Below are 14532 nucleotides of genomic sequence, written 5' to 3'. Positions count from 1 at the left end.
AGCTCTACTGAGATACAATTCATGCAGAATTCACCCATTTAAAATCAACAGTTCACAGATTTTTAGAACATTCACAGATAAGTTCAGCCATACCACAATTTTTGAATATTTTTATCTTCTCTAAATATTTTTATCATCACCTAAGCCAGGTATGGTGGCACATGCCTATAATCCTAGCACTCAATAGGCTGTCAGGAGGCTTGCCATGAGTTCCAGGTCAGCCTGAACTACACAGTGAGACCCTGTCTGAAAAAGCCAAAAATGAATGAATGAGTGAGTGAATTAATGAAACCCTATATCTTTTACCTATCACCTCTTCCCCTGCTATCCAACAATGAGCCACCACTCCTCTCCCTTGTGTCCCTCTGTTTTTCCCTATTCCAGACATTTTGCATACCTCAAATCCTATAATGTGTAGCCTTTTGTGTCTGACTTCTTCCACTTAGCCTATTTTCAAGGTTCATCCATGTCAAAGTATGTACCAGTGCTTCATTCTTTGTGACCAGTAATACCACACGGTACAAGTGTGTCCCGTTTTGTTTACTCACGTATCTATAGATGGACATTTGAATTGTTTTCACCTCTTGGCTATTATGAATAATGCAGTTGTGAGCAAATTTTTATATGACATATACTTTCATTCCTCCTGGATGTATCCCCAGGAATAGGACTGTTGGGTCCCACGATAACTACATGATTAATCATTTGAGGAACTGCCAGACTATCCCAGAGTGACTGCACCATATCACAGCCCCACCGGTAGTGTGTGAAGGCTCTAATTTCTTTACATTCTTGCTAACCCTTGTTATCTGTCTTTGCTTCTGTCCATCCTGGGGTGTGTGAAGTGGTATCTTATGGTTTTGATTCACATCTTCACTAATGTCAAACATCTTCACTGGGGATTGATCCCAGGGCCTTTGCACTGAGCTACATCCTCAGCCCTTTATTTTTTATTTTGAGATACGATCTTGCTAAGTTGCCCAGATTGGGCTCAAACTTGTGATCCTCCTGCGTCAGTCTCCCAGAGTGCTGGGATTACAGATGTACACCACCAGGCCTAGGGCCTTATTGATATTCTGATCTTTGATGTCATGCTGCATTTTACTGTACAGCCATTTCACAGTGACATGTGAAGTACTCTTCACCAAATGTCATTGTATCATTGTATGTTCTGAATAGACGGAACAAGTCTTCAAACTAGATGGTCATAGCAAACGTGATAATGAAAGGCAGTAGATTTCATATGGATCATCTTCCTTCCTTTTCCAACAGGTATGGCAGATTCCAGAAAATGGACTCACCCTTTCCCTGACTGAACCTGTGGTGATCTTAGAAGGCCACTCAAAGAGAGTTGGCATCGTGGCCTGGCATCCGACAGCACGCAACGTACTTCTTAGCGCAGGTGGGAGCTCCAGAGGCCCCTTCGGTTCTCTCAGCCCCTCATGTGGAGGGAACAACAGATGCATTTTGAATGTGTGTTCTGCAGCTTTGTTTGGTTTTGTGATGCTGGGGATTAAAGCCAGGGCTTCACACACAAGTGCTCTACCATTGAGCTACATCCTGAGACCCATTGTTGTAGTTTTGAAGAGAGCATTAGGAAACCATGGTGAGATCCACATACAAAAATACAGAGTTGGCTTCATACACTTTCTGTGTCACCTGCCTTTTGCAGTTAGTGGTGCACTGTGATCCTTTTCATGTGCCACTAAAGGTTCTTCCGATTAGATGTATTTTTAATACAGAATAGTTATACCTCAATTTATTTAGTGAGTCCCCTGTTTCTGGATATTGTTGTTTCTGATTTTCACTGTTAACGCTGTAAGGAATGCTTGTATTTGTCTTAGTGTGCTTACCAGTTTCTTACTTGATTACTTTCCAAGTTTATCTTACAGAAATTGTTTCCTGTGTCTAAAACTTGAGATTTTATTTTCTTTCATAAAAGCAATAGAGAGGCCACTAAGGAGCTTTGGGAGTAATAGAAATGTTCTCTGCCTTGATTATGGCAATGGCTACATGATTAGATTCATTTGTTGAAACTTACCCTAAGTATACTTTGGGGCAGTGGTGGCAAACCTTTTAGAGGCCCAGTGCCCAAACTGCAACTGAAAACCCACTTATTTATTGCAAAATGCCAACACTGCAATTAAACCTGAATACTGAGGTTTTATTTTAGAAAAAACAACTGTTACTCAGTGCTCAACTGCTGAGGTGACTTGGCTCATGTACCAACAGAGAGGGGCTCTGTGTGCCCACCCGGAGCTTGCATGCCACAGGTTCATCACCACTGCATTAGAGTGTACCCTGAGTATGCATTGTACTGTATGTAAATTATATCTTAGTACTGGTTTATTCTAATACTGTATTGATGGTAGGGTTTTTTGTTTATTTATCTTTTGTTTTTTGAGACAGGGTCTTGCTATATGTTTCAGGCTGGCCTCAAACTTGTGGCCTCAAACTCCTCTCTCAGCCTCCCAAGTGCTGGGATCACAGGTGTGCATCACCACACTTGGCTTTTAAAGGTCTTACTCCTCACCAATATAAAAGAGAGAGGCAGGTCAGTTTTTAACTGGAAACAGAGAAGTTTTGATTCATGGTAAGTTAAATAAAGTTAATGCCAGGTACCTATTGAAATCACAGACTACTTTCCAGAACTATATAGGATATAGTTTTTTATAATCACTGAAAACTATACTTGGGAACCCTCCTGATCTACTCAGAACCTCCGTCTGATAAGAGGAAAGAATTCCGGAGATGGAATTCCATTGTGGAAAATGTCCTGCTGCCCTCCTCATCTAGGTCACACATAGGATATCACCAGCAGACTGCTCCTGTTCTCTTTCACAAGCAGAGGAGAACGGTGGACTGCAGTGTTCTGCATATTCTAAGACTATGTGATCTACCTGCAGCAGCTGGTTACCTGTTTGCCTGTGAGGAGCAAGGCCGAGGAAGGGTCAGTTCTCTACCCCTGAGTTTAGCTGCAACTTTGCGTACTGCTGTGTTCCGCAGTTGTCCTTGGGTAACTTGTGTACAGTATCATACATATTAGTGGCTAATTTTTCTAAAGCACTTACAAAATTCACCATTATCTTTCCTCTGTTTTGCTTTATCCTTGAACTGATGTCCTAAAAACAAAAAAGCACGTGATGTGTTTGCTTTTTTTTCCCCTAGAATTGAGAATTGAACCCAGAGCCTTTGCACTGAACTACATCCCCAGCCCCTTTTTTGTTTTTTGAGATAGGGTCTCACTAAGTTGCCCAAGCTGGGCTTGAATTTGGTATTCTCCCTCAGCCTCCCAGAGTCCTGAAATGACAGGTGTACCCCATGCTCCTGGCTAATGCATCCTTTTAAAGGAGCAAAGCCTTGAAGAAGGAGGGGGTGGAGTTGGTCAGCTGAGGGCATCATTTTCTGAATCTACAAGCTTGCTTGTGTACAGTTGAGGCTTCTCACCATGACTCTTAGGCTGTTTTTCTCCTCTTAAAAGATCTGTGGGGAGCAAGTAAATCAGTCCTTGCATTCCCTCCTGTCACTGTAATGTACCATGTTTTCCCATACCGAGGCACATCTCAGCATCACTGATTTGAATGTCTGCTATCCAGAGTTATTTGGAAAAGAAATAAGCTGCTGTATTTGTTCTGATGTTTGATTTACTAGAAAAGGAAACTTGAAATGACTCAGGTCCACCAGCCTAGTTAACTCTGAAAAAAACAAGATTCTATTTTGGTGTAGTTCTTTGTTTTTGTTTGGTTGTTTCATCTGAACCCAAACTTAACAAGCTGTGTTTTCCTTTTCACACTTTTCTTTTAGACAAATCTTTCTCTTATCACCTACTTGAATCTCCCAGTTAGGGGAGCTCCTTATCATTCGCACCTTCCTTTCTGTGCAGTTGTAAATACCCTCATGATGTTTATAGTCTTCTCGGACTTGTTTTTATACAGGTGTTTCTCAGCTCTGGGGGTTTGGTTTTGCTTGTTTCAGGCTGTGATAATGCCATCATCATCTGGAATGTGGGGACAGGCGAAGCCCTTATAAACTTGGATGACATGCATTCAGACATGATTTACAATGTGAGCTGGAACCGGAATGGCAGTCTGATCTGCACAGCTTCCAAAGACAAGAAAGTGAGAGTAATTGATCCCAGGAAACAAGAGATTGTTGCTGTGAGTATTCTTCCGGTGGCTCTTCAACGCATGTGAACTCCCTGTTTTTAAGGCAGGCAACAGTCCTGGCCATTGGGCCCTTGAGCACAGACACAAACTGAACCAGAAAAGCTTAACACAGGCTTCTGACTGTCCCTGTCACATTTCTTTCTGGAGTTATACATTTCCAGCCTTGACTCAACTCTCTCCTCTTCCTTGGCAACCAATACAAAGTTTTTATCAAGTCACTAGCATCCTTAAGAATTTAAAAGTTTGGATTAACTAAACCAGACTGCATTCCTAGTCATGGGGCTTAATACTGACTGTTGATGAACAAATTCCCCACTGTTCTCCAAATGATTGTTGAAGTGCCTTACAGAACTGCAGCAGTTCTCTCCTTGGCTCGGTGTCTTAGTTTCTGCCACACTGGCTGGGCCTTAGCAAAATCACATATCCTGACCCAACGTGGGCCTTTAATCAGGATTGAAACAGCCAGATGTTGAATCCAAGAATGCCCCACTTCAGCTGTGCCCTGAGGCCTTCCTGACATGCCCATGGTCTTGGCAGCCTTATTTCTAAGGAGTCAGGTAGCCATCATGGCTGGTACTCATTGACCACTGGCGGCTTACCTGGCCTTGTGCGGTCTTTCTTCACCCAGCATTTCCCGGGGTGGATATTGGTGCACTGTGATTAAACGAATGAGGTTAAGGAAGAGGTTGACTAGACCAGGCTTCTTTATGTCCCAGGCTATTGGTAGAAATTATAGGCTATACCCAACCTTTAACCCTCTTTATGATCCTCTTGAGAAAAAAAACACTTGGTAGAGTCCTTGAGTATGTTTTATGTTTGCAGTGCATGGACTTTGGTTAGCAGCAGGATGTGTTGGAAAAAGTGAGCTTTTGAGTCCAGTTCTGGTACTCTTGCTTGCTAACTAGCTGGGGACCTTGACCAGATCACTTAATGTTGATTTGTTTCCTCATGTGGGAAGGAGGAGGGTGCTTAACTCTGGCTACCTGCGTAGGAGAACACAGGTGGCATGTGGTGTGAAGCTGGGTTCAGTGGCTTTATTCTCACTCTCCCAGGAGAAGGAGAAAGCACATGAAGGCGCTCGGCCCATGAGGGCTATCTTCCTGGCAGATGGCAACGTCTTCACCACTGGCTTCAGCCGCATGAGCGAGCGGCAGCTGGCGCTCTGGAATCTGGTAGGCCCCTTCCCTGCCTTCCCTCTAGCTTGCTTTCACTCAAGCTTTCTTTCTCTCTGCTCTGAGCCCATCACTGAGTTAGTAGTGAATTGTAGAAGTCTTAGTGTGGTTTTCCAAACTCCTGCTGGCTTAAATTGGATGTAAAGCTCTTAGCCTCACTGAAGACTTCTGTACAAATGCATTCTTGGTACTCCTACGTTGACTGTATTTTTTTTTAAAGAATATCCAAAGAACCCAGTGTTTTAGATTTGGAAAATAAGGTATAAACTTATATTTCATAAAGACTGATCAAATGTCTGAATCAAAATAGTCTTGCTTGAGGAAATGTTTATAACTAGCATAAGTGGGGGAAAAAACCCTCAACTGTATAGATGGTACAATTGCAATTTTGTGTGTGTGTCATACCGAAGTGTGGTAAGACCAAATACCACCCAACACCAAGCATGTATGGCCTGTGGGGTGACTTTTATGTTCTTTATGTCTTTAAATTTTTTAAATGTACATATATTTATGTATAATGAGAAAAAGTACTTTAAAAGATGGAAAAGGAGAAGAGCACTCTCATTTTGGTCATGGAATCAGACAAATGTGTGCCTTAATTATGTGGTCACATCAGCATAATTTTCAGCCAGTTTGATCTCTATTGTTATTTTCATGTATGAAGATTATATGTGCATTCAAACTTTAGATTATTCTGGGAAATGGCTCATTCAGTTGAAGAATGTATGGTAAGGTTACAAAAATTTGTCTTTTAAGATGCGTACATATATTTTTTTTCTCAGAAAAATATGCAAGAACCAATTGCTCTTCATGAAATGGACACAAGCAATGGGGTGTTGCTGCCTTTCTATGATCCTGACACCAGTATCATTTACTTATGTGGAAAGGTAAACAGCAGTTTTAAAATTTGATATTAATTGAATCCTGTAAGGGGAAATATCTGCCCTCTAGAGATTTAGAAGATGGACAGTGTGTTATTTAAATGTTCTAATTTGTCTAATTTCTTTGTTGGTCAGCTGAGATAAAGACAGATGGTTTTGGTATGTTGCAGGCTTGAGACTGGACTAGCTATTGTGTGGTGATAACACGTGTATTCAGCACTTTTGCTGAGATGGGCATTGGGCTAGGTGTTGGGACAAACGCCGAGGGAGATCTTCACTTAGGGCATTCTGCTGAGAAAAACAGGGCACACTGGTGTCTTGTTTTCACCTAGTAGTGCTACGGGATTGGTGACTTTCAGACCTATCTGCATTGGTATTAGGGATGGGTGACCAGTTTGCCACATGTAATGTACCTTGTGCCATGGCTTGTAAGTCAAACCCCTGTGTGGATGGGACCTTTCGAGGCCTCAAAAACTCTCCAGAGGGTTCTGGTTATTGAGGCTCAGGGTTAGGGCTTGAGGATATGAAGGCTGACTGAAGTTTTGGGGTGACAGTTGTTACAGAAAGATGTTACTCAGAACTCAAAACACCTTCTTCCTGCCTTATGACCTCAATTTAATAAACCATTGGTAGCATTACTATTACGTTTATTTCTTTTTTGTAGGTGGTAACCTCAAAATTCCTTATTTTTTTGTAGGTTCAATTTTCCTAAGAACTCTTTGTAGTTGAAATAAATGAATTAATAAAAATGGAACTTTTGATGTGGTCCCCAAGCTTGTTAGGTAGCCTCTTGCTGGTGATGTTTTCCTTTTCACAGTTGACTATGCTGCAGAGCTGCTTTGCATTTTTAAGGTCAATTAATTATAACTAAGAGCTTATCTGTTTCCTTAAAAGTCAATTTATGGCAGCTATTAAGTACATAAGCCTTACCATTGCTGCCATAGACTACATCAAAACAAAATGAACAGTCACCCAGAGAGTGTTAACCCAAAGGGGCAAAGTACAGTAGGTGTCTAGCTGCTTTTTTGTTGCTTTAAATTTTTAAATGGTTGAAACAAATGGAAACTGTGAGAACTAAGAACCTTGTTAGGGCCTAATACTGCCTAGTTTTTTAGGTCTTTCATGTGTGAGTGAGCGCGCACACGCATGTGTGTGTATGTCTGTGTGTGTGTCTGTCTGTCTGTCTGTCTCTCTGTCTTCTCTCCCAGATGGGATTGTCTTCATTGTTCAGGTTGGTGTAACTGTGTAGTAGTTATTTATACTTACAGTAATATATATCTCAGGCTTCAGATTTCAAAAAAATCTGACCATTTTAAACAAGGTAATTATAGAATTTTATACATGCCAATTAGAAATCCTTTCTACAGTTAAAGGATACAAAAATTGATGTTTCTTAATTAGAAAAAGCTCACTCTTTCTTGTCATTTGATTGTCTCGTGTTAATACCCTCAGATCTGTTGGTGATGCTGACCTGGACCAGTGAGCAAATCCTTAAATCAGCAAATACACTCCCAGCAATCCTCCTACTCTTTGTTTGATTTTTGAAGTTGAATTGCAATGCAGTTGTTTGGCAAAGGCATCAGTATTGTTGCCCTAACTCTCACCTGGTTGCTGGATTTAGGGGAATAAAATTAGAGCCCTCAGAAGGAGGTACAGGAAGGCATTTAAAGGGCCTGCTGGGTGACTGATAAGTAGTCAGGGCTTAATCTTTGAGGAAAAGCAACTATTGTCTACTTAGGCAAGCCTGTTTATGAGGAAGAAAACGTGGGCTCCTGAAGTCAGGTCCCCATGAATGCTAGGGTTGTAGAGGAAAGAGACACCCGCCTAAACCAGCTGTCTCAGTTAACACTAAACACTCATTTGTCTCTGATTTCTTCTTGTAGGGTGACAGTAGTATCCGCTATTTTGAGATCACTGATGAATCCCCGTATGTCCACTACCTCAACACATTCAGCAGCAAGGAGCCTCAGAGAGGGATGGGTTACATGCCCAAGAGGGGACTTGATGTTAACAAATGTGAGATTGCCAGGTAAAGATTCAACATGATAAAGTATTCTGTCTTTTGCACCATCCATGCAGTACCAGAGCAGTGCAACTATAAGTACTTCTATAATGCCCATGTCTGTCTACCTTTGTGTGGCATGGAATTAATTATACCTCATTCCCTGCCCATACAACCAGAAGTGTAGGAGTTAAGGTGCATAGCTGAGGTGTATTGCACACTCACTGAAATAATGAAACCTTATCTCTTGAGGCTTCAGCCAGTGTTCTCTGGTGGACAAGCAGATGAGAACCTGGCTCTGGGATAGGAAAGGGGGTGCTTTTCCCTGCCTGAGGGACTAAGTCAGATTCTACGCAGGACTGTGGACCTGCTGGCCCTAAACTAGACAAGCCAATGATTCTACAGTAGGGTGTGAGGTGGCTTGGTTTAGCAAGTTCAGCTCTGTCCTATAATTTCTGCTGCTGTACCTGCTCCTGTTTATATCCTCTGATGCTAATGAGCTTCTTAAGGGATGGGCTTTTTTTCCACACTAGGCAACAAAAGATACTCTCTGAGACTCAGTGGCCACTGGCCATTTAAAACAACAGACTAGCACCACACTATTAGTAGGTTGTCATATCCCACATAATGTAAGTTTATATGGACTTTAAAGTTTGCATAAGTTCAATCCGTAGCACCCAGAACAACACTACAAAAAGTTTGCTGCTCTGGTATGTGATCAAGAATTGATACTTACATTTTAAAAAATAATACTAAAAGGATTTTTATAAACCCTTATTATTTTTTTTTAATAGCTAGAGTAATGAAAGCTGTCACAGATTTTAAATTGTGTTGTGAACCTAATCAAAATGTGGTTCAAAACAGGTTGAATCTGAATTTAGAATTGCATCCAGTATTTAGGAACACAGGACTTCCTGTTTGTTTGTTGAGCATTGATTGTAGGTTGGGTGGTGTGCTAACCATGCTACGTGACTTTGACTTCTCATAACAACCCTTCGCGGTAGCTATTATTTTTGTCCCCATTTTAAGGATGAGGAACTTTAGGCTTGGGGAAGTTGGCCTGCCCTCAGAGGTTGTAGTAGTAGAGCTAGAAATCAAACTTTTTCATATCCATGCTGCCTGCAGAATTTTCATTAATCAGTCTTAAAAATGTTTTTACTTTATCTGTGACCCTTTCTGTTCAAATAGTGACTAGGTTTTAGACAACTGTTTTACAAGCACCTTTACCAGCAGAGTGGTCTCAGCTTCTGTTTCACCTGAACACATACCTGTTTCCCGCCAGTGCCCACACCTGACTGTTGGCTCTTCCCTGCACACCAGCTGCCCCACCTGGCAGTCTGGTCAGACCTCATATGGCTGCCTGTCTTGCCAGGAACTTTCAAGAACTCTGGATTATTACTCGTCCTTGGCTTGCCCTTATCACTTTCATCATAAGTAGTTTCTGGTTTTGTTTGTTATAAGATGAAAAAGAAAATTTTATCCCCCCCCCATTAGAAGCTATTTTTTGCCCTCTTCCAAAAGATAATAGTTGGTTTATATTCCTACCCTTTCCATATTTTGGATAATTTCACATTTCCCATGATGTGGTTTGTTTGGATGCCAAAATCTTACTTCCTAGGATTGCTTTCTTTTCTTTTTTAAAAACCCTGTTTATATTTAATAGATATTCAACCACCTCAGGTTGGCAGAATACCTAGCATCCAGGGCATAGATCAGGCTGTGTGACGGCTATGTGATCTCTTCTGTCTGGTGACAGGTAACTTTTTCAAAAAGTAGCTCATTACCAGTGTTGCTCTTTCCACTGTAGTCCCTCTGCCCCCAGATGTTACAGTTTGACTGTCACTGTGATTCATAGATCTCTACTCATGATTCTTGTCTCCAGTCTGCCTGGCACAGATATTCTCAGTCTCAGTTTTCTCATCTGTAAAATGGGGAACTGAGTCCTGCCACTTCCAGGCTGGCTCAGAGGAGGTGACAGAAAGAGAAGCACTTCGTTTCTCATGCACCATTGTAGAAGAGTCGTTTTAAATTCTGTTACCCAGCCTCGGATTTCACTTCATGTAACTTTGCTTTTATTTTCCCTTTGAAGATTCTTTAAGCTTCATGAGAGAAAGTGTGAGCCTATTATCATGACTGTTCCCAGGAAGGTGAGTGCCCAGTTTTCTAGGCAATTGATATTTTTTAAAAAAAACTTCAGACCTTTTTTCTTCATCCTTACAGAAAGTTTCCCCAAATGTCTCTTGCAGTCTGACCTTTTCCAAGATGACTTATATCCAGACACAGCAGGGCCCGAGGCCGCCCTGGAGGCAGAAGAGTGGTTTGAGGGGAAGAATGCGGATCCAATCCTTATCTCCTTGAAGCATGGGTACATTCCAGGCAAAAACAGGGATCTAAAAGTAGTCAAGAAGAACATTCTAGACAGCAAGCCTGCTGCAAACAAGAAGTGTGACCTGATCACCGCCCCCAAGAAGACCACAGATGTGGCCGGCGTGGTAAGGAGTGCAGGGACTGCGGGATGTGTGTGGCTGGCTCAGCCCTTGTCCTCTAGAAAGCCCTGAGTGGTCCAGGGCATTGAGTCCTGACCCAGGGCTGATACACGGGAGTTCTCAGTAAATGATCCCACATGCTGCGTGTGAGAAAGTTCCAGGGCAGGTGACGCAGTGAGTTTGCGGCCATGCTTGGCTCCTAGAACTCTGGGCTTTATGTTAACTGGGGTGCATGCCAGTCTCCCACCATCTCTGAGAGTGAACAGGACCTTTGTGGGGTTTTGTTAGCTTTCGCCGAGCCCCTGTGTGATGTGGTCGAAGTCTGACGTGGGAGCTCAGGTCACAGGAGCTAGGGAGGGAAGGCGTCCTGGAAGGAGGAAGTGATGGGAGTGTTCAGGTGTTCCTCAGTGGTCTGGTGGCAATGGGAGCTGGCGGTGTGGGGCCCTGGCAGCAAAGATGAACTTGGCAAGAGCCACTGGTGGAGGGACAGGGCTGCAGCCTGCCCTTAAAGAACTATCAGGGCTGCTGGACAGCTGGGGAGGAGGGAGCAGGAAGTCCAGGGCCTAGCCGGGGAGAGGGTGACTTGTCCTGAGAGGGTAAGAGGAATGGAGAGGCAGTGTCTGTAGGAGCTGACATTTGGGGCCATGACCAAGGAGCCAGTTCCGTGGGTTTTGGTGGTTGTGAGGTTTCCAGAAGAATCTGCTCCAAGTGGGAGAGGCTCAGTCCTGTTGAAGACAGCACTCAGGCAGGGTGTTTGACTCCCAAGACCCTCCTCGGAGAGGGAGGAAGCTCTGCAGCCTCTGAAAGCGTCACCCTCACCCTCACCCTCGTCCTGATCAAACACAGACTGCTCCTGGGGGCCAGAGGTGGCACTGCGGGACGCAGCTGTTTTACTGTGGGATTTCTGATGCTTCAGCCAGCATCAGTTGTGTTCTCATAAGGCCCAGATGCAGTAGGATTTGACTTCTCTTTTCAATTTGGAGATTATGGTTTGCCGTTTGCAAACTAGAATATTATATTGTAAGTCTTATAATAGGAACTGTTGGACTTTGTTTACTGCTTTTTAGTCACTACCTCTTTTTGTTTGCTTTCTTAGCAAAATGAAGCCAAGTTGGATGAAATTTTAAAAGAAATCAAATCTATTAAAGACACAATCTGCAATCAAGATGAGCGTATTTCCAAGTTAGAACAGCAGATGGCGAAGATAGCAGCCTAAAGGTCCCACCCCCACCCCTCCAAAAAAAACAGGAGCAAGAACTTGTGCTTGGTGGCTGGTTGCTGGTACGGTCCTAGGGAGGGCGGAAAGAGAGGCACTGCCATTGGAGACATTCCATTTCAGATTTGACGACCCGCGATGGGCCACATTCCAGTGAGAACTCAGCTCGGCTCCCAAGTTTGCAAAAACAAAAGCTGAGCTTTTTATCAGAAAGCTTTTTTGATGTTTTAAGTGTTATGTGACTTGTTGAACTTTGAAAAGACAAAAGTGCTACTTTTAAAATCCCAGATATTCTGAATTTTAGCAAACAAACCAATTCTGATTCAGCATCGTGCCCAAGAACCTTTTTTTTAATGACTAGGGACCAATGCCACATTGCTTTTTGTATTTCTTTTCTTTTTTTAATGTTGCCAAAACCAAAAGTAGCTTTTTTTTCCTTTGTATTTTGCTACTTTGCAGTATTTGTGTGTGTGTTTTTTTTTTCCTTAATTTGAAAGGGACAGTACTGTGTATGTTTATAAACTAAATGAAGATATTATTTTGTATAAACATTCATCTGAGAACAATCAGAGCAGTAGCCACGTGGTGCTGGCTCAGTTGCAGCATAAACCTGGTCATTTTAATGACTGTACAAAAGGAAGACTTGAAAAATCATGTGACCCACAGTACCACCCCTCATTCCTGAGTCTTCTGATCAAAAAAGCTCAAATCGTATCTCCTCCTTTCTGTCCTTTCTCTTTTCTAGAAATTGGGTGGTTGTACCGGAATGGAATTTTGCTTCTTGATCCTGTGCTTCAGATGATTATAATCTAACCTAAACTAGCATGTGTTTCTGCAGTTTTGTTACACACAGAATCTGTCACATTCATCACTTGGAACATCGTGGTTCGGGTTTTGGTCGGTAGTTGACAAGGGCACCCGGGCCAGGAGGACACGCACGGTGCTGAGTGTTTCTCCTGCCCATCTCAGCAGGGTGCCTCACTCCAGAGTGCAGTGGTGGAGACTTAAACCAGGAAGCGTAGAGGGGAGCCCTTGCCAGGTGGTCCTCTGTTTCCTGCTTGGCCCCTGCTGTGACTGGGCTGTGCTGGAGGAGAAGGAGCTCTCCTTACACCCAAAGCACCTGCCTCCCCTCCTCCTCACGGCTGCTGTGACCAGCCAGGCCTGCCTGTCTTCCTGCCTGTCAGCCCTAATCACACCCTTCAGGACGAGGCCACAGGGTGCTAGTGAATGTTGAGACTGAGGCAAATGGGCTAGAATGAAGCAGAAACGGGAGTGCAGGGCTCTGCTGTCACCGTGATGTGTACAGCCATGTCCCTTATGTCCTCCACACAGAGCAGCCTGCTCTTCCTCTCCAGCTCACACTGTGGCTGTGTCACAGCACAGAGGCTCCATGGACTCAGAGGGGCTGGAAAGGGAGCACTGATCCCTGCTCCTTCCTAGGTTAGCTGGGAACCTGTCCCATGTCTGTGTTTCCAGATTGCATGTTTAGAGCCAGACTTGTGGAAAGGGCCAGGTGCCTGATAGAATCTGACCCATATAGTGCATGGCGACTGCGCAGGGAGCTCTTGGGCATGGGCATGCGCTGATGTGGATGCAGATGTAGGCGGGAAAGGAGGACAGAGTGAGATGTGGCAGCAGCCAGGTACGGCGCACCTGGGAGAGCTCCCAATTCATGGCCAATAAAACAGGCTTGCTGTCCTCACGGTTTCAGGGCATCAGAATGTTTGATGTGGTTTTGTATGTTTGTATGTGTGTGTTCGTAATATTGAAGTGGACAATGAGACATAAAGCAACTACAGTGACTTACAGTCAAACCTACATTGTCTCTTTATTAATGTAATCTGCTAAGGACCTTCATTTCTAAGATTCAGAAATGTGTTAAGGTTCTGATATCAAATTAAGTAGATAGCATTGCTGCAGATGGTGGTGAAACACCACAGGGAATGTGGTTCAGAGTGAAGAGGGAGCGCAAGGAGAGAGGTTAGCTTAGTGTGCAGCTTCTGGTGAGTGGATGCCCAGCCACGCTCGGAGTACGCATCTGAAGCATTGTGGATTCTCTTTCCTGTTTTGTCTTCATCTTCTCTTTTAAAACACTGCAACATCCCAGAAGAGGACAGTGAATTACTCCTAGATCGGCTCTTATAGAGCAGCCATAGTGTTCTGTTAAAACACTTGCTTCCATTTTCAAAGATAAAAATCATTGACTCCGAATTGGTGTCCCGTGTTTCTTTCACCCCAACCCAGCTGTCTCCTGGGTACAGCTCTACCTGGCACCGCTTCTCCAACTCTCAGGAGCAGCCAGGTAACTCTGAGGGTAAGTACTGGGGACAGGGGTGGGCACTGAACTCAGCCAGGTGCAAGGCCAGATCCCCACAGACCTGGCGCATACCTTCTACCTTCAGCCTGTGCCAGCCCTGTCTGCTGTGAGTGCTGCTCACCCCAAGCCCCTTTCCTTGGAAGAAGGGTGCTAATTCCATACAGTTTCAATGAGAGAAACAGCTGTGTCTGGCCAATACAGCAGCCCTTGCCGAATGGCCACCATGGTCACCACGCTGAGCTGATTGCCTGGCAGGGCCTTTAAAAGCACTTTTCCTCAGCAGAATGACATT

General features: G+C 43.6%; 1 protein-coding gene across 4 annotated transcripts in view; it reads left to right on the top strand.

Moving 5' to 3' along the window:
• Coro1c (coronin 1C) overlaps window positions 1-14134 on the top strand; it is an 88141-nt gene extending 74007 nt beyond the window's left edge. For all 4 annotated transcript variants that reach the window (XM_004843629.4, XM_087198350.1, XM_087198349.1 and 1 more), the window contains 8 exons: window positions 1273-1402; window positions 3976-4157; window positions 5219-5338; window positions 6121-6225; window positions 8103-8248; window positions 10311-10368; window positions 10468-10713; window positions 11804-14134. In XM_004843629.4, the coding sequence (XP_004843686.1) occupies window positions 1273-1402; window positions 3976-4157; window positions 5219-5338; window positions 6121-6225; window positions 8103-8248; window positions 10311-10368; window positions 10468-10713; window positions 11804-11923 (1107 nt within the window). In that variant the 3' untranslated portion in view covers window positions 11924-14134. The remainder of the gene's footprint in view (window positions 1-1272; window positions 1403-3975; window positions 4158-5218; window positions 5339-6120; window positions 6226-8102; window positions 8249-10310; window positions 10369-10467; window positions 10714-11803) is intronic.
• The last annotated feature ends 398 nt before the right edge of the window (window positions 14135-14532 follow it).

This window comes from Heterocephalus glaber, unplaced genomic scaffold (genome assembly GCF_053883595.1).
Source record: "Heterocephalus glaber isolate CG9 unplaced genomic scaffold, H.glaber_assembly_v1.0 deba00001687, whole genome shotgun sequence".
Classification (NCBI taxonomy): Eukaryota; Metazoa; Chordata; class Mammalia; order Rodentia; family Bathyergidae; genus Heterocephalus; species Heterocephalus glaber.
This window is presented reverse-complemented; position numbering and strand designations above follow the sequence as displayed.